Source organism: Bicyclus anynana, chromosome 2 (assembly GCF_947172395.1).
Source record: "Bicyclus anynana chromosome 2, ilBicAnyn1.1, whole genome shotgun sequence".
NCBI classification, from domain to species: domain Eukaryota; kingdom Metazoa; phylum Arthropoda; class Insecta; order Lepidoptera; family Nymphalidae; genus Bicyclus; species Bicyclus anynana.
The window spans coordinates 18,225,112-18,250,327 of record NC_069084.1 but is presented as its reverse complement, the minus strand read 5'-3'; the positions used below and the strand labels follow the sequence as shown (position 1 = coordinate 18,250,327).

Genomic DNA, 25,216 nt, shown 5'->3' with positions numbered 1-25,216 from the left:
ATTCTATAAAATAACGATTATGAAAGATTATAAAACGATAAGGAGTTATAATATCAATCAAATGTATTCCATTTGATTTAAATAATTATAGATAAGTCGAATACCAGGAAATAATATTATCAATTAATATTCGTTAAATACAAAAAAAAATGTTAGACAACATACCGCTATTTTGAGGAGAAATACATTTCCTAAGAAAATTATCTTGATCCTAATATGTGGTACCTACCTACCTAATATAACTGATGCTACGAGTAGGAGTGGATAGATATAAATAATTAAAAAAAACATACGAATTGAAAACCTCCTCCTTTCTTTTGAAGTCGGTTAAAAACAACACCTCATAGGGACTTTTTTCCTACACTAATCTTTTTTTTTTAATTTATTAAGAAAAGAAAAAAGATTTCTAATGTTGTATGTACGTACTACGTACCTACCTACCTAACGAATAAATTCAAAAACTGGACCGATTTGGAAAATTATTTCACCTGTACAAAGCTACATTATCACGGAGTAACGAGCTATATTTTATCCCCGTATTACCTACCATGGGAACGCGAACTACGCGAGGTACTGCTATGATGTATGATAGTACTCACAGAAATGATATCCTTGATGATGGCTTTGTCGGTGGACATCTTGGCGCGGTTGATGACGGACACGTTGGGCCCCACCCACGTCACGAACATGAACTTCTTGCGCTTCGACATCTCGTCGCCCATCTGGAGCCTGGCAAACGTGTTATTTATTAATATAACTCTTTAAGACCTCTTTAAGCCAGCCCTTACAGTAGTATCGCTGTAAAAATGGAGTAACATCTTCCGTTTCCTCAACATTTCCCATTTCCATTTTACTGCTCTGCCCCTATTGATCGTACCGTGATTAAAAGTATAATCTGCCCAGGAGTATGAAGAATAATTGTACCAAGTATCGTTAAAATTCGTCGAGTAGTTTTTGTTTCTATAACGAACATGCAGACAGACAAAAATTTTACTAATTGCATTTTTAGCATCAGTATCGATCACTTATCACCCCCTGATAGTTATCTTGAAAATATATTGCTCAGCAAAATAGCTTGGCAAAATCGTTCGTAACACTCCCGATGCCCTGCGCGCACGACTTTATACCTGCGCAGTTCTTCTCCCCTGCCAGAGCGCACGACTTCACACCCGCGCAGTCCAGTCTTCACTTCCTCTCGTCGCCCGTATATCATGGGAGCGTCATCACCAAACTTACCAAGCTATAAGTATAGTGCAATAAAAACAAAGTCATGCATTTTTTACTCATAGCTTAAAAATATAGCTATCCAAAATATTGCCGATGCAGTCTTATAAGGAATCTGGCTTACTGACGATTGCTACGCTACGCGGCATCGCATCGTACCGTTCGTTTGGTGGTTACTAGCCACGGCCGATACTAACCACCAGACCCGACCTGGCCAGTTAAGAAAATATAAAATCCTAAACTGACTGGAGCTGTGAATCGACCTTCAGTTACCTGAGGTAGCCGAGCGATAGTTATAGTTACCTGAGGTAGCCGAGCGATAGCTATAGTTACCTGAGGTAGCCGAGCGATAGCTATAGTTACCTGAGGTAGCCGAGCGATAGCTATAGTTACCTGAGGTAGCCGAGCGATAGCTATAGTTACCTGAGGTAGCCGAGCGATAGTTATAGTTACCTGAGGTAGCCGAGCGATAGTTATAGTTACCTGAGGTAGCCGAGCGATAGCTATAGTTACCTGAGGTAGCCGAGCGATAGCTATAGTTACCTGAGGTAGCCGAGCGAGAGCTATAGTTACCTGAGGTAGCCGAGCGATAGTTATAGTTACCTGAGGTAGCCGAGCGATAGTTATAGTTACCTGAGGTAGCCGAGCGATAGCTATAGTTACCTGAGGTAGCCGAGCGATAGTTATAGTTACCTGAGGTAGCCGAGCGATAGTTATAGTTACCTGAGGTAGCCGAGCGATAGCTATAGTTACCTGAGGTAGCCGAGCGATAGCTATAGTTACCTGAGGTAGCCGAGCGATAGCTATAGTTACCTGAGGTAGCCGAGCGATAGCTATAGTTACCTGAGGTAGCCGAGCGATAGCTATAGTTACCTGAGGTAGCCGAGCGAGAGCTATAGTTACCTGAGGTAGCCGAAGGCGCGCTCGTCGTCGGAGAACTGTGTGCGGAACTCGGTGAAGTCTGAGCCGCGCGCCGAGCATATGATCCGTGCGCCGTCGAACTTGAACACCGCCCTGCGAACGGACACATGACATTGTAAATCTACCGATATTGGGCTTACCCAGCAGACTACAGCATCCCTGATATTTTTACAAAACCAGCCATAATTAAGAATCTGTTGACAGGTATTTCTTTCGAGAAATTTGTCTTGTCGTTTTATAGGTCCCGGTCGTAATCATTAACAGTGGAGATCGTTACAGAATCAAAGGTTACAGCACAAACCCTCTTACTTTTTACCAAATTACTTTTAATTTATGCTTCAATAGGGAATTAAACCATAAACTAAAAGTAACTTCCGCCTTTAATAAAAAAGCTGCTGGTAATATTGGTTTTCGAAACATTAATCAATAATCTCATCCATAGAGAATACATAGTTTTGCTTTCGCTTTAATCGTTAAACCGTTCAACCTCTGCCGGCAGCCGACCGGCGAGCCTCTCTGTAAGGCTTTAAAGTTTAAATTAACGGCGCTTCGGTTATTTTTTCTGCGGAACAACTCACAGACATAAAAGCTCAATTATTGTGATTGGTACAGACTTACGCAGGTTAGCAAGCGTACAGTTACCACAGTATGTACAGTACTAAAAATCCGGCAAAAAAATTACTGACTCGTGACGGGTGATAAAGCTTTAGTTATTTTTACACCTTATTATCAAACCAAGACCAATCCATCCATACTAATATTATTAATGCGAATGGAAGTATGTCTGTTACCTTTTCACGGCTAAACCATTAAATAGATTTGGATGGAATTTGGTATAGAATTTATAAATTGAAACTTGAAGGTGAACGTGAAACATCCATGGTTCCCGCAGATTTGTAATAAAAAAAAACAGAATCTTACGCGAACGGAACCGCGGGTGTCCGCTAGTAGGAAATAAGGTGACAAAGGTTATGCTAGTTTGCTCGTTATTAAGCGATACAATAAAATGAATATCTACGAGCACATATCCGTACTGTACGTTAGCTATACCGCGTCACAGACGGGTGTAGTAAAATTTTTGGCCGTTTTTGTTCCACGTCTCGCTGGATCGCGATGTCTCGCAACTTTTTTTTGGTTCGTTTGGAAACAGGTGTTTTGTGTTTATGAATACACTTTCAGTTCACGTTTTTGCGTTTCTTTTGAGTCAAACGCAAAGTCATCATTTTTGATTCTATATTTTCATTTTCCGGTCAGTGAGGTTGCTATTTATAAGTAAATCGGCATTTGGTGGATCACTTTCTCTATAGAATATATTGTCGTCGCAGTTACTTTGGCGCATTTGAAACAGTGGCGTGCACAGGGTTTTTAACTAGGGTATGCACTATAGGTACAAAATGAAAATTTCCTATCGCAATACAGGTTTGTAATGACTTTCTAGGGAAGGCAGAGTATTTTTGCTTCTATGGTGTGCACGCCACTGATTTGAAAAGGCCTTTCTTCAACCGTAAGGCCCTGGGTTCGAAACCAGTTAGATGGACAAGTTCATGCATTTTAGACAGGAACCTAGACGAATTAAAATTCAAACGACAAATCAAAAATATTTTAACCTATTCTATTCTATTCTATTGACAGCCTCAATAGCTCAACGGTAAAGCGGTCGGACTCATCACCGAGTGGTTAGTTTTATCCCGGCCCCGTCGGACTGTTGTCGTCATCATCATCATCATCATATCAGCCAATAGACGTCCACTGCGGGAACTGGGACTTAGGGACTTCCAAACACCACGATATTGAGCCGTCTGTATCCAGAATCCCTGCGACTCGCTTGATGTCGTCAGGTGGACTGACCACGTCAGACATCAGGTATTCAAGGGAAACTTCGTTTCAACAAAAAGGGGGTGAAAATGGACCCCCATGGACCCTGGTGTCTAACTCAGGTTTTGGGTTTCAGGTTTAGTTACTGTGGTCTCACCATTCTGTGGGGGAGTTGTCCGACCGCACGTCCTCGTACGCCGAGCGTATCGTGTCGCGGTCCAGCCCTGTCGTCATCGCCACCTGCAACAACACAGCACGTCAACAACAACCGAGCAGAGGGCGAGGTCAACAACCGAGCAGAGGTCGAGTCTCACTTCTTCTTCTTAGGGTGCCTCTCCGACTAGCGAAGGTTGGCAGTCAGTTTCTTGAACTCGTCTCTATCCTTCGCGAGGCGAAATAATTGTGCGGCGCTCGCGAGTCTTACACAGAGTACATAAAGGTTCGAGACACACGGAGGTACTACAGAATACATAATGGCCCGCGTGCCAGAATCACCCTTTGAGAGACATCACATGGCGTCAAATACTTTTAGGGTACTAAGCCTTCCGGAAGGCAACCCCTGTTGTGTAATTTAGGTACCAACCTTTCCTTTCCATGCTCATAAACAAGCACTTTGTAAATGTCAATTCAACAATCAGTGAGTAGTGTTTCTACCGCCGGTTCGGAATGCAGATTTTACTAAGAAGCGCCGGCAAGAAATCTAGCAGATATTCTTTTAAAGTAAATATTACTAATACAATTTGTAAATAAAATATAATTTACATGTTATCCTATCGAATGAGCCGGAGAATGTAAAAGATTGCTTCCATGAAAGGAGTAACAAACATACACACTTACAAAACTTTCGCCTTTACAATAGGTATTAGTACGTCAACAGGGAATGGTTGAAGATAATCTATTTATATAAGAAAATCTACTCTCTTAAAAAAAAATTATATAAGAATCTCAAGAACGGCTGGACCGATTTGGTAGGGTAGGGGCAGTGGCGTGCACTTCATACATACATTAAAGTACTGCATACCCTAAGGGTTGTTTTTAATGCTTATTAAATGAAGATTTTTCTAAATTGGTTATTTTTTCTTACAAGTGCATACCCTGATCGACAAACTTATGCACGCCACTGGGTGGGTAGGGTAGGGGTAGAATTTCACGTGGACAAAGTCGCGAGCGTCCGCTAGTATAATATAAATGAATAGCGTAACCTTAAATAAAAACTTGCACAAATAACAAGCATTCTCCAGCAGCATCGCGCGAGTGCAATAAAAATGAGTAAAATGTGTCTTTACCGATCTCCTTTCACCCGCATATCTGCCGCGGCCGTAAAAACGTAATTTCTATGTAATTAACGCCGCTTGTTAACTTGACTATGCCGAACGCTCCTGGCACGCGGGACTTATAATCACCTTGAGGAGCAGTTAGTCAAAGTTTAAATTTATAATCTACTATATAATAAAAATTTTAATAAAAAAAATTCAACCGACTTCCAACTCAAAAATTAACCTAAACTAAAAAGCAAAAAATAACATCTTACCTATGTGCTACCTTCTGTTCAGTTTGAAGGCGGTGCTAATCCAGTGTCATGTTTTAATTAAAGCCGTTTCTGAAAGAACCACAGAAATTTTGTAATTTAAACGGCTTAAATTAAAACATCACTGGCTTGGCACCGCCTTCAAACTGATCAGAAGGTAGCACATAGGTAAGATGTTATTTTTTGCTTTTTAGTTTAGGTTAATTTTTGAGTTGGAAGTCGGTTGAATTTTTTTTATTAAAATTTTTATTTTTTAATTTTTAGTGTTAGCACACCTACTGAGTGTGAACAAAAATAATAAGCAATTAGTTGAAACGTTATTTTCTTATGATAAGTATCTAAGTCCTACAATCCCAATTTTAAAAATACTACCATAACTCATATACAAAATTTCACTCCCCCTTTATCCACACGTAATATGAATATTCAGAAAAACGTGAAAGGTGACTGTCCTCCGTCTTCATCACCAGACCCCCTATGCAGTCACAATCCATATGGTTGGAAAGTTCTCATCAATATCAAATTTATCAAGTCCAAACACAAGGTAGCTACTGTGAACCGTCGAGAAGTTCCCTTAACTCTCCTTCATCTTCGTCACCAGACCCCTTATACAGTCACAACCCATCTAGGTGGAAAGTTCTCATCAATACAAATTTATTAAGTCCAAACACAAGGTAGCTACTGTGAACCGTTGAGGAGTTCTCTTAACTGTCCTTCGTCTTCATCATCAGACCCTTAATACAGTCACAACCCATATAGGTGGAAAGTTCTTATCAATACAAATAAATCAAGCCCAAACAAAAGGTACCTGCTGTAAATCGTTGACGAGTTCCATCGTCTGTGTTTCGGCTCCATCATCAGACCAACTCTAGACCTTCATAAAATTGTAGTGGTTTAAAATACCTTATGGAAACACTAACAAACGCACTAGCCGTTCATACAATTTTCGAAAGTTCCCCTCAATTTCTCCAGGATACCATCATCAGATCCTGACATGAAAAAAATGGGACCACCCTGGAAACAAACCCTTCAAAACAAAAAAAGAATTTTCAAAATCGGTCCACAAATGACGGAATTATCGCTGGACATACATAAAAAAAAAAAAAAAAAAAAAAAACATACATACAGCCGAACGTAGAACCTCCTCCTTTTTGGAAGTCGGTTAAAAATAAGTCGGGTTTTCCTTCCTGATGCTATAACTCTAGAACGCACGAACCGATTTCCACGGTTTTGCATTCGTTGGAAAGGTCTCGGGCCCCGTGAGGTTTATAGCAAAGAAAATTCAGGAAAAGGTAGGGGTAGGGTGGGGGTAGGGTAGGGGTAGGGTAGGGGTAGGGGTAGGGAAGGGTAGGAGTACGGTAGGGATAGGATCAGAACCACGTTCTGACGAATAATTTAAAAATAAACTCATTTGGTACTATGTATTTAAATTATTCCATAAAATACCATGATGCCATGGACCTGCAGGGTAACTATCGCGGTGTACGATTCAAAACATGAGTTACTACATCAAATAGCACTCATTTTAGCTTTTGCGATCATCTATCATGTACACTTCAATTTTATTTATCGTGTTTTACGAGTATATGACCAACATATAGCCGTCGATATGCATTTTTACGCAGATCACTCATCAATCGACAATCCGTACGATACATGTAGTAGCATGAAAATACATAATGGCCCGCGTGCCAGAAGCTTCGGCGTAAGGTATGTACCTACATATTTATTTATTTATTTATTTACTAAGGAAAATCTACCGTTAATACACTAAATCTTGCTTACATTTAATTACAATTTTAGGTTATGTCAATGCTAACTTAAACTATTTAAACTATTTACAACGTGATCTTGTAGCTAAGAAACTAATGACATTACTTATACTCTGTAAAAAATTGTGAATATTGTGAAAATCTTTTAAATAGTTTAAGTTAACATTGACATTTATATATTAGGTCTATCTACAATCAAAATCAAGCAATTTGAAAAGGAGAATAACAAAATTATGCCAGGAGCATTGGATAGAATTATAATAAAATAGCAGTCTACCTAGACATTAAGCTTAATCCGACTGGTAAGAAAAAAAAAGTCGCAAATGAAAAAAAAATAAAGCCGACGTTTCCGGTCTCCTCCTACAAACCGGAAGCTCAGTTATTTCACTGACGGCGAAATGTTTTATTTTCGCGAAACCTTTTGTTAGGAAAATCTAAATTATTTTTCTATTATGAGCTAGAGCGCCCCAGGTGTATTTCACTGAACTGAGCAAGAGACATCGCCTAGACCTTCAATGCAGATAGAAGTATACGAGAAGTAGACGACGCCTACATTATCCACATAGAATATGGTTTTCTTAATTAATGAAAAAAACAGAATTAGACGAAATGAGAATGAGATCATGTTTCTGTTTTTGGAGTCGGTTAAAAATGATTTTTTTAATCCAGTGCTGAAAATATAGGCCTCTTGCATGGACGTCCAAACATCACTGTCTTGAGCCACCAGCATCTACTTATAACAGCTCCCTGAAACCCGCTTGATGTCCTCAGTCCACCTAGTGGGGGGTCGACAAACACTGTTCTTTCCGGTGCGGGGTCGCCATTCCAGCACCAGCACATAGTTCAAAGACCAAATAAGAAAACATATTATTTTAATTACGCAGTGTTGGTCAACCTCCACCAGGTGGACTAAAGATAACAAGCGAGTCGCAGGATTCGTTGGATGCAGGCGGCTTAGGATCATGATGTTTGGAAGTCCCTACAAGACGCCTACCAAACTCTGCTCGGAGTTTACTTTTTCTGCCACACGATGGACCCGGCACCCGCATTGTGAATCCAGGGAGTACTATGATATTCGTCTCTCTTTTCATATCCCTTACCTCTCCTCTATTGTAAAGCAGAGTTGAAAATATGATACGAGGGTTCATGTATCCATGACTAGTTTGAGAAGCCCACAAGGAAATCGTCCACGTATTTATAGTTTTTTTTATTATCACCATTATGTTATGTTATATATATGTATATGTTATGTCGTTATGTCATTTAGGAATTAGGAACTGAAAACCCGCTTCCTTACAGCTCAGCTCAAACGCAATTGCATCATTTATGAACGAATGTTAAGTCAGTGTGCTCTCTCATTAGCCTATACGAGAGTCAATAGTGCATCTACAATATCTCCTGCGAAGGTGGCTAGTTTTCGCATTGAACGTCATGGCAGAAATTCTGTCAGGGGGACGCATTACATCGCTTATTACATGCTTACAAATATGAAACATCGATTCTATAGAGACTGTATTAATAATCGTATTAGATCGTTGATCATATTCTTATACGCCAGAAAAGTAACGTCTATCGAGGCAGGGTCTTACCTAATTAGTTTGAGTTTATGTCAGAGTCAGAACCAATGATATATCAGGTAACTTTGTAACGGACCTTTAACGAATAGAGCAAGTACCTTGGACGAGCAAGAGAATCCCGAGTGGCAGGACTCGGCGTCGCGGGCCTCGTCACTCTTGGAGACCGAGTCCTCCTTGCCCTCCTTCACGATATCGTACAGTTCGTCGATCCTGTTCCTCAGTACTTTTATGTCACTCTTAAATTTCTTCCTGTCTACAAAGAGCTATTTTTAAGTTAGATTCACTACTGTCTCTCTTGATGTTAAGTGGCGATACCATTTAAGATGATAGCGAGCTAACTTGGAAGATCTCTTCCAAGTTTGTTCCATGCAGATTCCTTACTGTTATCTGCGCGTCACTAGCCACGGTTGAAGCCTATCACAATTGATGGATGGTGTGATAAGGGGACTGTAGACTAGACTTGAGTAGTACTCTGTTTTTTTATAAAACGGAAAATTAACATTTTTTAATTAGATTTCAATATATATGCCTCTTTCTTCTAAAAGAGAGAATTCTAAATTATGTCTTATGTCTAATCATTGAAAAAAATTAAGTAAGCCTCTCAAGAGTCTTTATCATATGACCCATGTTCCCTACCAATTAGTAGTAAAGACCTAGTAAAGACAGTCTTTAGAGTCCTTACGATTAAGAGTAGGTACGACAATAATCCAACAGGCGGGTGATCGAACCCATGCCCTCTTAATGTTGACAACACTGTTAACTGGGGCTATTGAGGTTTAGTTATAAATAATAATAAAATAGAAAACCTGAAGCCACTTCTTCGAATTGGACAACTTTCTCGGAAAACTGAGCAAGAATCTTCCTCATTTCGTCAACATTTTTGGACAAAGCGTCGAACTTGTTGATGATACTGCCCTGGGTCAACGTCAACTTGTCTATATGAGTCTGCAGATTCTTGTAGTTGATGTCTATTTGCGATAGTGCATCCGCCATGATGGAAATTAAAGGCCAAAACCACCAAGATTAATTAAAATGGGAACATTATTTGGCAATTTAACGGTAAAAATTAAAATCCTATAAACTATACTACAGTTTGTGATATATTTGACATTTTGACAATAGTGACTTGTAAATGAGCTTTCAATTACTATTGTTCGATAAAAAAAAGTTTATATTGACATTATAAAAACTACTTTAACATATTAAATTATTAAGATGCTGATAGACTTGATTTACTTGTAATGAACATTCGTGCGAATGTTACATCACAGAATAAAGAGAACATTTTAGCGAGCATTCTATCCAGCGTTCGGGCGAGCATTCTAGCCAGCAGATTTGCTTGGAATGGAAACATCGAATAGAGCGTTCGCTAGAATTATGACAAAATGCTCGTAGCAATATTTGGCTCTATGCTTGGCTCGTTGTTCAGTTCGACAAATACAAAAACGGCGAATGCTCGATGTTCTGTTACAAGTGAATGCTCTATCAGCACTTTTAAGTATTTTTTTTAATTTCTTGACAAGTTAGCCCTTGACTGCGATCACACATGTAAAGTGATGATGCAGTTCAAGATCGAAGCGTCCTTACCTGGAAGAGGCACAGGTTTATTGTAATCGTACCTCCAAGAGTTTATAAACGACATCGTACCGGAACGCTAAATCGCTTGGCGGTACGTCTTTGGCGGTATGGTGGTAACCATTTAGAAATTTAGTCTAACTTAGTCTCTAATCACACAAAACCTTCTTCCGATAATAGAATATCTATGCCTATTGCCTACTCGCTTCATGTTATAGAATCGGTTTTACAACAATTTCACAGTTCAGTCGCGAGTACAGTATACTGTCCTGTATTAGTTTGTACCGCAACTGGTCATTTCCGCTATTAACCGAATAGCTGGACGCTTAGATAAACAACGGATATTTATAAATAGCTGCGACATTAATCCTGCTGATCTCATTCAAATGCTTTGGTAAAGGGTCTAGCCCCATTGACCTCTTCTTTGTAATAGGAGATCGATGCTTAGCCCTTGTAAGCACGAGTTTTTTTTAATGGACGTGAAAGCGTTCAAATATAGTACGAAGTCTATTTCCAAGGCCCAAAATTGAAAATGCAACACTGCTCGAAAAAAAACCGTCGTGTTTTAAAAACGCTGTCGTGTGAACATACACTTGGGAATGCATTTGTTGTATTTGAATTTCAATTGGTCACTGCAGAGTATGGTCTTCCATACTCACTTTGGACTCACAATTTGTACTTAGAATTATTATTAGAAGCCTAGAGCAAACAGGAGAGACGCCATAATTGGATCTCGCTCCATTTTAAAATCTACTTCGGGCCGGCGTTGATCTCTGGATCTACTGAACCGATTTTAAAAAATCTTTCAGCACTAGAAAGCCACGTAACTTGCAAGTGTCATTGACTATATTTTATCAATACAAGAAAAGTCTTCATAGCAGCCTGGAGTACACCCCCGTGCCTCGGAGAGCACGTAAAGCCGTCGGTCCTGCGCCTGATTTCTCACCGGTCGTGTCGGTCTGCCGTCCCATCGGACTATGAGAGTGAAGGAATAATGAGTGCATAGTTTGACGGCCTCTGTGGCGCAGTGGTATGCGGGGCATGGAGGTCCTGGGTTCGATACCCGGCTGGGCCGATTGAGATTTTCTTAATTGGTCCAGGTCTGGCTAGTGGGAGGCTTCGGTCATGGCTAGTTACCACCCTACCGACAAAGACGTACCGCCAAGCGATTTAGCGTTCTGGTACGATGTCGTGTATAAACCGATTTTCATCCTTCCTAACAAGTAAGCCCGCTTCCATCTTAGACTGCATCATCACTTACCATCAGGTAAGATTGTAGTCAAGAGCTAACTTGTAAAGAATTAAAAAAAAAGCACCTCGCACATATCATCATGAGATTGGCCGGGAATTCGGTCAGGAGCATATTGTTAAGAAATACTCTTCCAACAATCGGTTAAAAAATGAGGTAATCAGTGAGCGAAGCTTCTCCAACTTCACACGGATGCGTGTAAAAGCAAATTTTGCAAAACCCACCACTGAAAGTGTGACATCGGATTTAGAACATTGGTGGTGTGACCCATTTGGCACACGCGGTGATCGCTTTTGGGACTTACACGAAATATCGGATTACGTGCCGTATCTATGATCTCAGTGGACGGGGAAGTTTACTCATCGTGGTCTGGCATATTATTGGAATGGTTAATATGGACTATTGTATTAAAACCTATAAGTAAGTACATATAACTAGTGGAATTCCGCATGTAGTTAGGTTTTTGGTGCGTCCATTCCATAGTGCCTACTTACCAATATATTTTTATTTACTTTAACTAATTTTGGAAGTCCAAACTTTTCGTCTTTTTAGTATGACTTCCGTTTAAAAAAGTTTTTTTTTTCATTACTGACCAGCCCTTGACTGCAATCTCATCCGATGTGATAAAGATGTAGTGATAAGATGGAAGATTGACTTGGCAGACGTCCTTTATAAAGGTCGATGATTCTACCCACACCTCTGACTGGTTCACCGCGGTATCATACCGGAACGCAAAATCACATGACGCAATGTTAAGGTAGAATATTTGTAAAGAAATCTTTACAAATAGTCAACTGACGTTTCAAAAATGCTTGTAAACTGAGCCTCCTTGAATTAAATCAATTTTGAAATTTTTAATTCTACCCACAGTTCTGACTTTTACAATTATACATACCTATACAACTAAATACAATAATATTTAAATTGCTAGTAACTAACCTAACCTAAACACATTATAAAAATAAAATAATAGGAAATATAAAATTATATCTACAGACTTAGGCGTCGTAGAATTCATCCGAATCGATGATCAATGGTAAAGTGACCAGAAGGCTGGCAGTATTGCCACATTGTATGGCAATACTGATTCTCTGACCTAAATATAGGCCAGAGAGTATGACTATTTTTCTGCGGCATCATACCGGAACGCAAAATCGCTTGACGGTACGTCTTTGCCGATAGGTTGGTAACAAACCGCAGCTGATGCCACCAGAATAAGGTGTAAAAACAAGCGTTGAGAGTACACAGATGTTACATCTTATCAAAGGTAAAACCGCAAAAACGTAACGAAATTAACGTAGAGTCCTTTTCATGAAAGAAGTCCCGCGGCTAAAACCTGAACTAAAATTGACTTACACAAATAACAATAAGACCGCTATTACCAAATAACAATGAGGGCCATCAAGACATTAGCGCCGCGTCTGGGGGACTCCTTTCATGAATAGGACTTTAGTTTATACACATGAACGCGCTTGATTAGTCATCTTAAGCGTAGCTTAAGTGCTTTTCGTTCTGTGGTTGTTTTATTACATCGAAAGCCAAAGGACTTCTCGAAATAGATTGACTATAATCAGTAATTATTGTGTTTGTTCATGTTCAATTCGGGACAATATTCAGCAGTTTCCTGTTTACCTTTATCCCGTCACGTACAGACAACGTTACGGATAATGCGGTTTAGGTATTCACAGTACTGAGTACCTACTTATTAATAGTTTGTTTAGCAAGTCTGTTTACATGTTAAACAACTGCCTACGTGACTGTGCAGTTTCTTTGTATTATGCATTATATAATAGAATAGAATAGCAACAATTTATTTGTTAGCACAACACATAATAACTTAAAACTAATACATTTATATCTTAGTAATAACAGAAAATGTGCTGTGCCAATATGGACCTGACTGAGCTAAAATTTGTTGTGAGTACACATTATGACACGTAGTCGAAAATATCTTGCCCAAAAATGTTCGATTTTCAGCTCCGAATAATTTACGCCCCGGGTTCCGAACCCTGGACCTCATTGTCCTTAGCTGAACCACTAACTCCAATGAGGCAGTTTCACAGGGAATACAGGTAAGTGTTAAGCCTGTCATTAGCCTTAGCAGCTTAACGGTAAAGCGGTCGGACTTATCACCGAGGGGCGGTGGTTCGATCCCCGTCCCGTTGGACTTTTGTCGTACCCACTCTCCATTACACAGTATTTCCCTAGTTGAACACTAGTTGAAGCGGAATGGGAATATTTTTTTTTATTCTTTACAAGTTAGTCCTTGATTACAATCTCACCTGATGGTAAGTGATGATGCAATCTAAGATGGAAGCCGACTAACTTGTTAGGAGAAGGATGAAAATCCGGAACGCTAAATCGCTTGGCGGTACGTCTTTGTCTGTAGGGTGGTAACTAGCCACGGCCAAAGCCTCCCACCAGCCAGACCTGGACCAATTAAGAAAACCTCAATTGGCCCAGCTGGAGATCGAACCCAGGACCTCCGTCTTGTTAATCCACCGCGCACACCACTGCGCCACGGAGGCCGTCAAAATTTTAGTTAGTTTGCCATATCTTTTAAATTGGTCATATTTAAAAGATATGGCAAATATTTTAAAAAAAAAGTAAATAAATAATTAAACCATAAAGCATCCAATTTAGACCGAAAAACAGCAATGCTGTTAGGCGTCAAAAGTAAGGATGGCGCCTGACAGAATGTTTTAAGGTACCAGATAATTTAGAGATATTATCTTCACAGTTTCGTAGTTACATTGAGTAGCCGTCTCTACTTTATTTTACTTTCATTTGAATATTTAGCAGCTTTCATATACAAACTCATACAAGTAAAACGCATTTAGAAGATTGTATGAAGTCACCCTCATACATTTAAATCCAATTCACATCTTGATGAGATTTACAAGCAAAAGGATGTCGTCCGAATGAAAGGAAACGCGGGCGTTTAAGACTCTCCCCCCTCTCTTATTTCTCCCTATTTCGTCGAAATTTACAAGTTGCACTCTCAACAGAAGACATAGTTATGTTCTCTAAAATACGGTCTAATAAGATGGAAAAACCTTGCTGTATATAAACGAAATAAACTGGATTTAATAGATATCTTCGTATAGTACAAAACAACTTCGCCTACTGTCGTTTGTACGCTATAATTTTATATAATTTTATGAAACTACGGAATGGATTTTAAAGCGGTTTTCAAAAACAAAGGTTTCAACCCGGGGAACATTTTACAATTAATTATTATGATGTAAATTTTGTGATTACTTTCACAATTGATAAGATGCTCAACTTTTTCATTTACGAAAACGATGCTGGCTGATTAGTTAACAGGCGTACTAGGGACTGAATGATTTGAGCGTAGGACCGGGATAACATAACGCGCAATTTGTTGGTCATTGTGGCTATTAAATACATAAACAACAGTAAAAACACTGTTGGTTAGTAACAATTTTTAATTATCCCCTCAAATCAATAACAAGGTCATCAGAATGTTTTACTCATCAGCTGTTAAATTATTGCTTCTTTAATGATTTTAAACTTATTTCGTGGTTGTTCATTATGAATGATATTTAAACGGGTACATACCACGATAAAAACGACGAGATTTTTATTGTCGATATTTGACCTAACAGCTGACTTCACTTCTCATCTCGCAACTTCAGTCCCGTCGTGACCACGATCCATGCAACTGGGTCGAAATATCGACAATAAAAATCTCGTCGTTTTTATCGTGGTATGTACCCGTTTAAATATCATTCATATTGCTTCTTTGGTGTAAAACAAAAGTATTTGACCCTATGGTCGTATAGTTTGACGGTAAGCTCGCGTGAGTCGTGTGCCCCGCGCCCGTGGGCGGACGGTTTCATCAAAACACATCTAAATAAAGTCGTGCGTTCAACTCGCGGGTCCGCGTCATGTATATTTATAATCTGTGTAATATTGACCAAACGACCGGAGCAGTAACACCTACTTACTTTTCAATATTATCCTAATTCATACTAAAGTAATAAACGCGAAGGGAACTTCGTGTGTGTGTTATGTTGTAACGCTTAAACTGTTAAATATTTATTTAGAAAGAAACATTTTTTGAGTTATTGTTGTGATAATCAAGCCTCAATAGCTCAACGGTAAGAGCGGTTGGACTCATCACTGAGCGGTGGTGGTTCGAACCCCGCCCCGTTGATCTATTGTCGTACCCACTCCTAGCACAGTCTTTCCAGACTAGTTGTAGGGGAATGCGAATATTGGTCATATTATAAAAAAGATATGGCAAATATTGTTTTTATTTTAATTAAAGTCTGATCTAGTTATCCATAGGTACATACCGTGGACTTCGTTTCTATATTTATCCCAAACAAAATTATCAATTTCGATTTTAACGATTTTGACTGTTTCTTTGAGTTTTCCTTTAAACATAAGAGTTAGCCTAATAAGTATGGCTCTTATAATAATTAAAACAAATGAAATAAGTCGAACAGTTTTTATTCACGAGGTTTTCTAAGAATAATAAATAATAATTTTGATTATTAATATGCAAAAGATATTATAGAATTCTGCGCTAAATAAATATATTACATAAATTATTTTAAGCATAGCACCTGTCTATGTAGATTACAATTTATATTCGCAATAAAGTTGACCACGCTCCGTTAAACTTACAAATTGCTTTCGGTAATAAACTCTATCTTGTAAAGAGAGAAAAAAAGAGAAATTATAATAAAAACTGAATACCGAGTCCACACTGATTACACTGGGCACGAAAAATCGAAAGTGCTAAAATTACGAATCATGAAATAATTATGTAATTGTTAAATGCTTGGGTAATTGCTGTATTATAAGACGATCTATAATTTTCTTCTTTTCAAGATTATGACATATATGATCGTCGTAAAAAAAGGGTAAGTATATACAATAATTCTGATTTCAAAATTTGAATGTTTTTCATTTTTCATTTCATTTGAATGTTGAATGTTGATTCAATCACACAAAAATGACTGAATAGATATTGTTGATAAGGCGCACAAATAGATAGTCTCTTCAATTTTTGCTGTAATCTTTGAAATCTCTAAAACTGGGATTTTCATGGGATTTTCTAATAACGATTACCTACGCCATTGTTTGATCCAATGTTTGATTGAAATTGAAGATGGAAATATGAGTTGCTGTTAAACAAATCAATGCATGTTACTTTTAACTGGCAGTAACGAATCTAACTCGCTGACTTGGTAACGAGTTAATTTTAAACCATCGGAGGGTAGTGCGTACAGAAATACGCACGGCGGGTAGTTTTAAATTTAGAACCACGTGACCTCGAACTTCAGAGTGCACGGCTGCATGCGTCTGGGCAAACTGCCAGGGTACGTTTTGAATGACATGCAGTATTTGAATTTCTTTGTTCTTCTTTTTCTGCGTAAGTGCCATATTCTTTGTTAATTGTCATAGTTCATTGTTTCTAATTGCCTAATGTTATAAATTCAGTAAAGTATTAAAAGTTAATCGTCAGGAAACCTGCATACCAGAGAATTTTCTTAATTCTCTGCGTGTGTAAAGTCTGCCAATCCGCATTGAGCCAGCGTGGTGGACTAAGGCCTGACCCCTTTCATTCTGAGAGGAGACTCGAGCTCAGCAGTGAGCCGAATATGGGTTGATAACGACGACAATTAAAAGTTAAAGTAAGTTATTTTTACTTACTTACTTTAACGTCTGTTACAAACGATCTAAAATGTGCCTTACCTAATGTATTTAATTTTTGTGGTGTGTAACATATCAAATGTAAGAGTGTGTTGTGAATGATCCAAATACATTCACATATTTTTTTCATTATATACATTGATAAAGATGTATGTTTTTAATAAAAAATAAATACATAGATACTCTTATAAACTTAATGTATCTATGAATAAATATAATTGATTATTTTTATGACGCATTGTTCTCGATACAATAGGTACTAACAAAAAAAAAATATAAAGCGATTAAATAACAACACCTCCCCCCCCCCCTCAACCTACATCTAATTAATTCTTTCAAAGATAAGCGTTAAAACATAAAAATAAACTCTATTTCATTCCTCTAAATTAAGATTCAAAGGTTCATCTCACAACGATAATGAGTGAAACCCATGTTCACTCATCACTTAGCTTTCCCTTCAGATTTTCAGTGTGTATTTTTTTAATATTCGAAGCCCCTTTTCCCGATATGAGGGGTCACTGCCCCCAGTGAGATGGATCGTGGAACAAAAGAGGCTTTGTAGAGCACGCAGTAAGTACTTCCGGCTTCTTGAGGCAACGGCACAGAGAAACTGAAACGAAACGCTGCGTTGCCTAGGATATGAGGCTTTTGTTAGTATTGCTGCCTCGTGGGCCTTGTGGTTAGTTTGTGCGGCTTTGGACGAGGTCCTGGATTCGAGACTTGGGTCGGGCTTTGAAATGTTGTAGAGACGTGATAGTGGATATGACCTATGGATTCGATTCGGAGGGCGTGAGTTCGAATCCAGTCCGAGGCATGCACCGCCAACTTTTCAGTAATGTGCATTCTAAGAAATTAAATATCATGTGTCTCAAACGGTGAAGGAAAAACATCGTGAGGAAACTTGCTTACCTGAGTGTGTGAAATCTGGTAATCCGCGTTTGGCCAGTTGGTGGACTAGGGCCTAACCCTTCTAATTCTAAGAGGAGACTCGTGCTCAACAGTGAGCCAAATATGGGTTGTTACTGATGATGATGAGCATAAGCTATATTTTATCCCCGTATTCCCACAGGAATGGGAAGTAGAGGGTAAAACCTCGAGGTTCTGCCAGTATAAAGAAAAAAAAAACTTTGAGGCACAATTATCCGCCCTCTTTAATATGACGCGAGTATATTAACGTGGGCGGATAATTGTGCCTCTGAGTGTAGTTGTGATTAGGATACGCAGTGCTTCTATGCTTGTATGCATTGCACACCACTAAATGCTTAGTCACAAGTTAATTATAAATTAAGAGCGGAAAGCGCGCGAAAGCTGTCATTTTGCCTTATTGGCTGTGAGAAATGAGTGTTACTCATATTCATTCTTTATTTAATTGTCTTAAGCGTAGAACACACCAGCAAGTTTAGAGTTGCTGTCAGAAATTAGTGTTACTCATATATTTTTTATTATTTACAAGTTAGTGCTCGACTGCAACCTCACCTGATGGTAAGTGATAATGCAATCTAAGATGGAAGCGGGCTAACTTCTTAGGAGGATGATGAAAATCTACACCCTTTTCGGTTTCTACGACATCGTACCGGAACGCTAAATTACTTGTCTACGTCTCTGCCGGCAGGGTGGTAACTAGCTATGACCAAAGCCTCCCTCCCTCTACTGGATAGTGGGAGGCTTTGGCCGTGGCTAGTACCGTCTCCTGGACCACTTAAGAAAACCTCAATCGGCCCAGTCAGGGATCGCACTCAGGACCTCCATCTTGTAAATCCACCGCGCATACCACTGTGCCACGAGGCCGTCGCATATATTATTTTATTAGGAATTATATTCATTCAAATTTAGGCTTAGAACACACTACTAGGTTAAGGGTTGCGGTCAAGTTTGCTTTCGTCACTTAACATTGACTATGAATTAATATTGCAATGAAAGACTAATTCATTGAATAGAATTTTGACGACCTCCGTGGCGCAGTGGTATGCGCGGTGGATTTACAAGACGGAGCACCTGGGTTCGATCCCCGGCTGGGCAGACTGAGATTTTCTTAATTTGTCCAGGTCTGGCTGGTGGGAGGCTTTGGCCGTGGCTAGTTACCACCCTGCCGGCAAAGACGTACCGCCAAGCGATTTAGCGTTCCGGTACGATGCCGTGTAGAAACCGAAAGGGATGCGGATTTTCATTCTCCTCCTAACAAGTTAGCCCGCTTCCATCTTAGACTGCATCATCATTTACCATCAGGTAAGATTGTAGTCAAGGGCTAACTTGTAAAGAATAAAATTAAAAAAAAAAAGAATCAAAAAACACCTGATGATACTCGTATGAGACATCGAAATTATTTTGTGTGATTGTGTGATGTGCATTAAAAACTGTTTTTCGTAGATATAAAAGGAAGTATTACGTAATGCTGATAAAATGCAATTAATGGATTGTGGGTTTATCTTTAATCATTATGATATCGGCTTGCATGTCGATAGATTGAAGTAGTTTGTTATCTACTATCGGTGATGGATGGCCGCCAAGATGGCGTTTGAATACAATGACACCTTGTAATACTTGTAGTCGTTATAGACTTCACTTTTTCAATTTGTCCTATGCATAAAACGTTTCTCCGTACTGTTACTTTTTTTTAGTAATAATTATTATATTAATGGACCAAATAGTAGGTAGCCTCAAAAGCTCCATGTGCCTACAACGTGGAATTTGTCTACCAAAGAAGTCTATACAGGCAGTAGTTTAGGCTGTGCGTTCATACTTTAGTCAAACTAATTCATGTTTAAGGCATTTTGTTAATTCATGTTTAATTCTCAGAATATAAATAGCACGTGTTTGAGTTTGAACTTTGAAAAAAAAAAACAAAATAATAACCGCCATTTGTGTTTGCGTTCAGAAATCATAATGATAATGATCATCGAAAACGACACGACGGCGCATTTCTGATTTCTTATTCCACAATCCACATATGGAACATTAAGCTTGGCGCACACTTCGTAAAGCTTCGATTTAAATGACACTATTTAATTCTACACAATATGATCTGTGTTTAATTTTTTTTAATAATTGAATTAAATTCCTAAAATTATTTACTCATTTTATTTGGATATCTGACAATGATAAAAATAAGTAAATGCCCTTTAAGTAGAGGATATTTGTAAAAAACACTCAAAATAAAAATAAGTAAAAAGTTTTAGGTAGATTTTAATTCATGTATGAATTTATATGTAACAATTATATATCACGAAATTCCATCTTCCAGGGAATTGTAAAAAATGGTTAAAAACCCAACAAGACGTCTAATGTTTACGTAAGAGTGTACACCAACCTTAACCACCTATAGCTAATAATGGAGAGTTCCGTTGATAAATAAACAGTAAACCAGTCGCGTTTAGTATAGATTAGTGCATGATTCGCGGAATGTTTAAATCTAATTAGGATTAAGTTTGGAGCGTCTAACGGTGTTTGGATGACTGAACATTACTGAGATGACTGACTCTTTGAGATCTTACAGTTAAGCAATTGATTTAATTTCAATAGCTCTACTCTAAAGTAGTACGTCCAATACTCAAAAGGGGCGATAGTCCGATAGTTATGGATTCGATCCATTACTATCAATCATCATATTGAATTGTCATTTACAAATAAATTATGTAGGTATAGTATGAGACGAAATCGAGCCCGCTTTTTCAACTTTTTTCATTCAACCCATATCCGACTCACTGCTGAGCTCGAGTCTCCTCTCAGAATGAGAGGGGTTAGGCCAATAGTCCACCACGCTGGCCTAATGTGGATTGGCAGACTTTACACACGCAGAAAATTAAAAAAAATCTCTGGTGTGCAGGTCTCCTGACGATGTTTTTCCTTCACCGTTTGAGACACGTGATATTTAATTTCTGAAAATGCACACAACTGAAAAGTTGGAGGTGCATGCTCGGACCAGATTCGAACCTACCCTTCAGAATCGGAGGCAGAGGTCATATCCACTGAGCTATCACGGCTCTCTCACGGAAGATGCAAGTATCCAATCGTTTTAGAATATGCTAGCGACGCCCCGCGGTGTCACCCGCGTAATTCCCCTTCCCGTGCGAATACAGGGATAAAATATAGCCGTAACATTCACAAATAACGTGGCTTACAAGTAGTTAAAGAATTTTCCCCTACAACCACAAAGTTCATCTCTTTAAGCTATTAGTATATAGGTACCTAGACTATCCCTCGGCAGTCATACGTACGTAGATACTCGTAGATATTAAACCACGTGAGGCATATGAATTTTTACCTCACGTGCTTGTAATTTCACTAGCAATCAGGTTTTTAGCTGGCAGTCGAGCAATTCGCAACCACATGGCGTCAAGAGCACTCGCAACTCAAAACGACCTCGAAAGCGAGTGCAGTTCTTCAGTGCATTTAATATTTATTCATTAATGCTAATTGGATACATCGCTTCTTAGTAAAGTATCATTCTGGGCTATTTACAGGACTGGCCAGTTACTGGTCCATTTAAATAATAATTTCACAGGATATGTGCATTTTTGGGCTGGATTTTTTCTCAGATTCAATGTTAAAACGTTAATATCCGTTAGGACACCTTCTAGTAATAGTTACTTGGATCGTTAAAAACGATTTACTTTATCACAATTTTCGAAGTAATGGAAAGCGGATGTCCTCCCACGTCAATTAACTTTTGAGTATCTACCTAATGATATCTCAGAGGAATCTTAGGTAGATAATAATATGTTTTTTTTTTCAAAGAATATACCTAATTGCCATTTATGTTTTTTAAATATGTACTTAGTAATATTCTACTTCCCTTCCTATTAGTCAAAAATACTGTGGTAGAAGTAAGGAGCGGATACGACAAAATTTGTCGATAGATAGCTATTAGATAGTCCATTGGCCGAGCTAACGAGTCTTATTTTATATGTGAGTAATTTAGTTTGTAGGTAGAATAGTAATTACTAATAGTAATACTTAATCAAAACTCGGCAAGGGCTCCTGAATCGTCCCTCGATCCTGCATTCTCTATTATGTATTAAATAGATATTCCCACCAATCCCACCTATTGTTTCACTGTACTTTATCATCATTTAATGGAATTTGAAACCATAGACAATATATATATAGGGAAACTTATGTAAAGTATTTTAAGACCTTTAAAATATTCTAATAAAAAAATAAAAGTTAAGCCAGAATCGTCCATAAATAAAATACCTACCTTACAGCCAAAATGCTAAGCTAAGGGATTGAAACATGTATTTTACGAGATTTCAAGCTTGCAGTGATTTAATTTTTCTAAAAAAATAATGTCCAAAAAAAATTCTGACCCTTACCCAAGCCCCGAACCTCAAGCTGCAATACCAACCTAAACACCGGTACGGGGTATGTATTATGTAGATATATATTTATATGTAAACAACAAACATTGAAGATCAATCAACTATAACTTTTACGTTTTACGTACGTAGGCAGGCGCGGTCATTGACCGGTATTCGGCTTTTAAACTTGAATCTACACAAGAATCGCTGTTCGAATTTTAAATTTGTTACAGATAAAACATAACTTCGCCATTTGTGACATTATCTAAAGTTAACTTTAGAACATATTTTTTACAAGTAAGAAACTATTGTGACAGAAACATGAGAATATTTTTTATACAGTGGTCAATAAAAACAAGGTAACTGGCATTTTTTTTCCTACTTCAATTTGCCTAGTTCAATAATAAACACTTTAAAAAACTAAAGTGATTGTTAATAACAAAAAAAATGGTTTTTTTATTAATCAAATGAAAATAAATCAAATAGTATTACTAGTAGTAATAGTACTTATTTATCGTAGAGTTGCGATCTTATTGGATCTCTCAAGTCAAATAAGTAACAGCTACAACTTTTTTTGTAAGTAGTAATTCTACATTTCTTCCTAGCAATGTAAGATAACTAATTGGATACGTATTTCTTGCAAACATCTGTAATATTTAGAACAAGAAATATAATGAAGCAATCATAGCATTTACTACTTACGTGAATCTGAACAAAACGTAGATCTTGTATGCTGCGTCAACCGAAGAGGTAAGTTGTTAAATATAAATAAAATACCTACTACCTTATTTAGTTCAACCACAGATGAAGAAAAATTTGTGGTTTCAAAGTTTGAAGGTGAAAATGATCTATTTTGTAGTGTAATGATTATAGTTGTCTCTATTTTTTTAATTAATTAGATTCCGATTAGATTATGATCAAACTATATTCACTATGGATGAATTATAAATGGTGCACGTACCTCGCAAATTCAGAGAAATTAGAGTAGTATTAGGTATTAGGACTTTGGTTGTTATAATAAAATAATCTCCAGGAGTTAGTGTATCACTCATGACGTCATATCCCTCACATGCTAATAGTATCGCACCGGAACGCCTTAATCACTCTAGCAATTTCGTGATTCATTTTATTTTCCGGTGTAAGTTTCTTCAACAGGGGAAAAAAAAACTGGAGTTTAAGTCTTTTGGTTGGACAAAGAATAAATGAGTGAAACTTGCATTGAACCGGCATCATATGATATGATGATGGTAATGAGATAGATATCATTATCACCAGCTAGTAGACGTCCACAGTAAGGCAAAGGCTTTTTGCAGGGACTTTCAAACACAACGCCTCTGTTAACCATGAACAACTGCAACAACAAAGGTGTCACCGATGCGATGTCGCCCTTTTAGGGACTTGTTTATGCGCCCTTTGAATAACCCCAAGTGTTAGCTATTTAGGAACACTATAGATGGAAGATGGTTCTACTTAATACGGTTGGTGGAGCAACATCAGGCAAACAGGCATCCAAGTAGTGAGGGTGGAATATGTTTCTGAGTCGAGAAAGCCAACGGTGGAATGAGCTCAAGAAGCTCTTCAGAATACAACTAATAAATTATGTGCCCCGCATATTGTCACTTAAACTTTGCGACTCGTTGAGCGTCGAGAGATAAATCTAATCAAATAGAAGTGAGAAGATTTATGATTTAATCGCGAAAAGATATTTCAGGCATAGCATTTTTATGAGGACCATTAAAATCCATGGTATGTAAATATCTTAGCCATTGATAAATGAACTGGGCGTGGATAAAAAATAATAATGTTAAGTAATGTATCTTAAGACTAATTGGATAGAAATTAGAATACTTATTCAGGGACACTTGTTTGGTTTCAATTTCGTATTTTAGGAAACAACGATCGACTACTTAATTTAACATTTTCAAAAAATTAAGTATTTTAATTGTACTAAATATAGTGCAATAAAAAATCCAGTTTGACCTTGCAAAAAGTGCTTTCGTAAGCGGCTTTAGGAATAAGGTAGGTAGATAATAAAGTAGATTTTTTGTTTGTTTGTGATATAAAAACACACAATGATCGAGACTATATTTAAAGTGTTTGATGCATGGCTGTTCGTCGACCCATGACCGACGTGGGTGTGTTTCACATTCATGCTTTTTATAACGATAACTGTAGCTTTACTGATTTGGAACATCAATTTGTAAATACTGTTTCATTTTTTTTACTATATGTATTATTTTACAGTACATGTCTTTTTAAACATGAATAATATTATATGTTCCCTTTCCATTTAATCGTAATCTAAGCCCTGCCGGGTTACCGGTTAAGTCCCAGCTCATAACCGTGGAGCTAATAAGGCTTTAACTATCTACCTAAGTAATCCGAATAAATGAGAAATTAAAAACATCAGGTGGGTGTTCAATTTTCATCGCTATGTCAGAGCTATGTAGATTCATAAAATACATATAAATGAGTATTTTCTCAAACGGTCTCGAATTTTCTTGTCCACTATCTTACACCATATTTTTAGTTTTTACTTACCAGATGAGATATTAAAAAAATGTCTAAGT

General features: G+C 37.9%; 2 protein-coding genes across 2 annotated transcripts in view; both read right to left on the bottom strand.

Moving 5' to 3' along the window:
• Window positions 1-25,216, bottom strand: part of LOC112053018 (coactosin-like protein) — a 31,666-nt gene that overhangs the window by 4,749 nt on the left and 1,701 nt on the right. Inside the window, exons 2-4 of the mRNA XM_024092276.2 lie at window positions 4,118-4,200; window positions 2,128-2,238; window positions 600-729 (exon numbers count right to left, since the gene is read on the bottom strand). Coding sequence (XP_023948044.1) covers window positions 600-729; window positions 2,128-2,238; window positions 4,118-4,200 — 324 coding nt within the window. The remainder of the gene's footprint in view (window positions 1-599; window positions 730-2,127; window positions 2,239-4,117; window positions 4,201-25,216) is intronic.
• Window positions 8,737-25,216, bottom strand: part of LOC112053019 (uncharacterized) — a 146,940-nt gene continuing 130,460 nt past the window's right edge. Inside the window, exon 2 of the mRNA XM_052888125.1 lies at window positions 8,737-9,086. The gene's annotated coding sequence lies outside the window, so the exon portion shown is untranslated. The remainder of the gene's footprint in view (window positions 9,087-25,216) is intronic.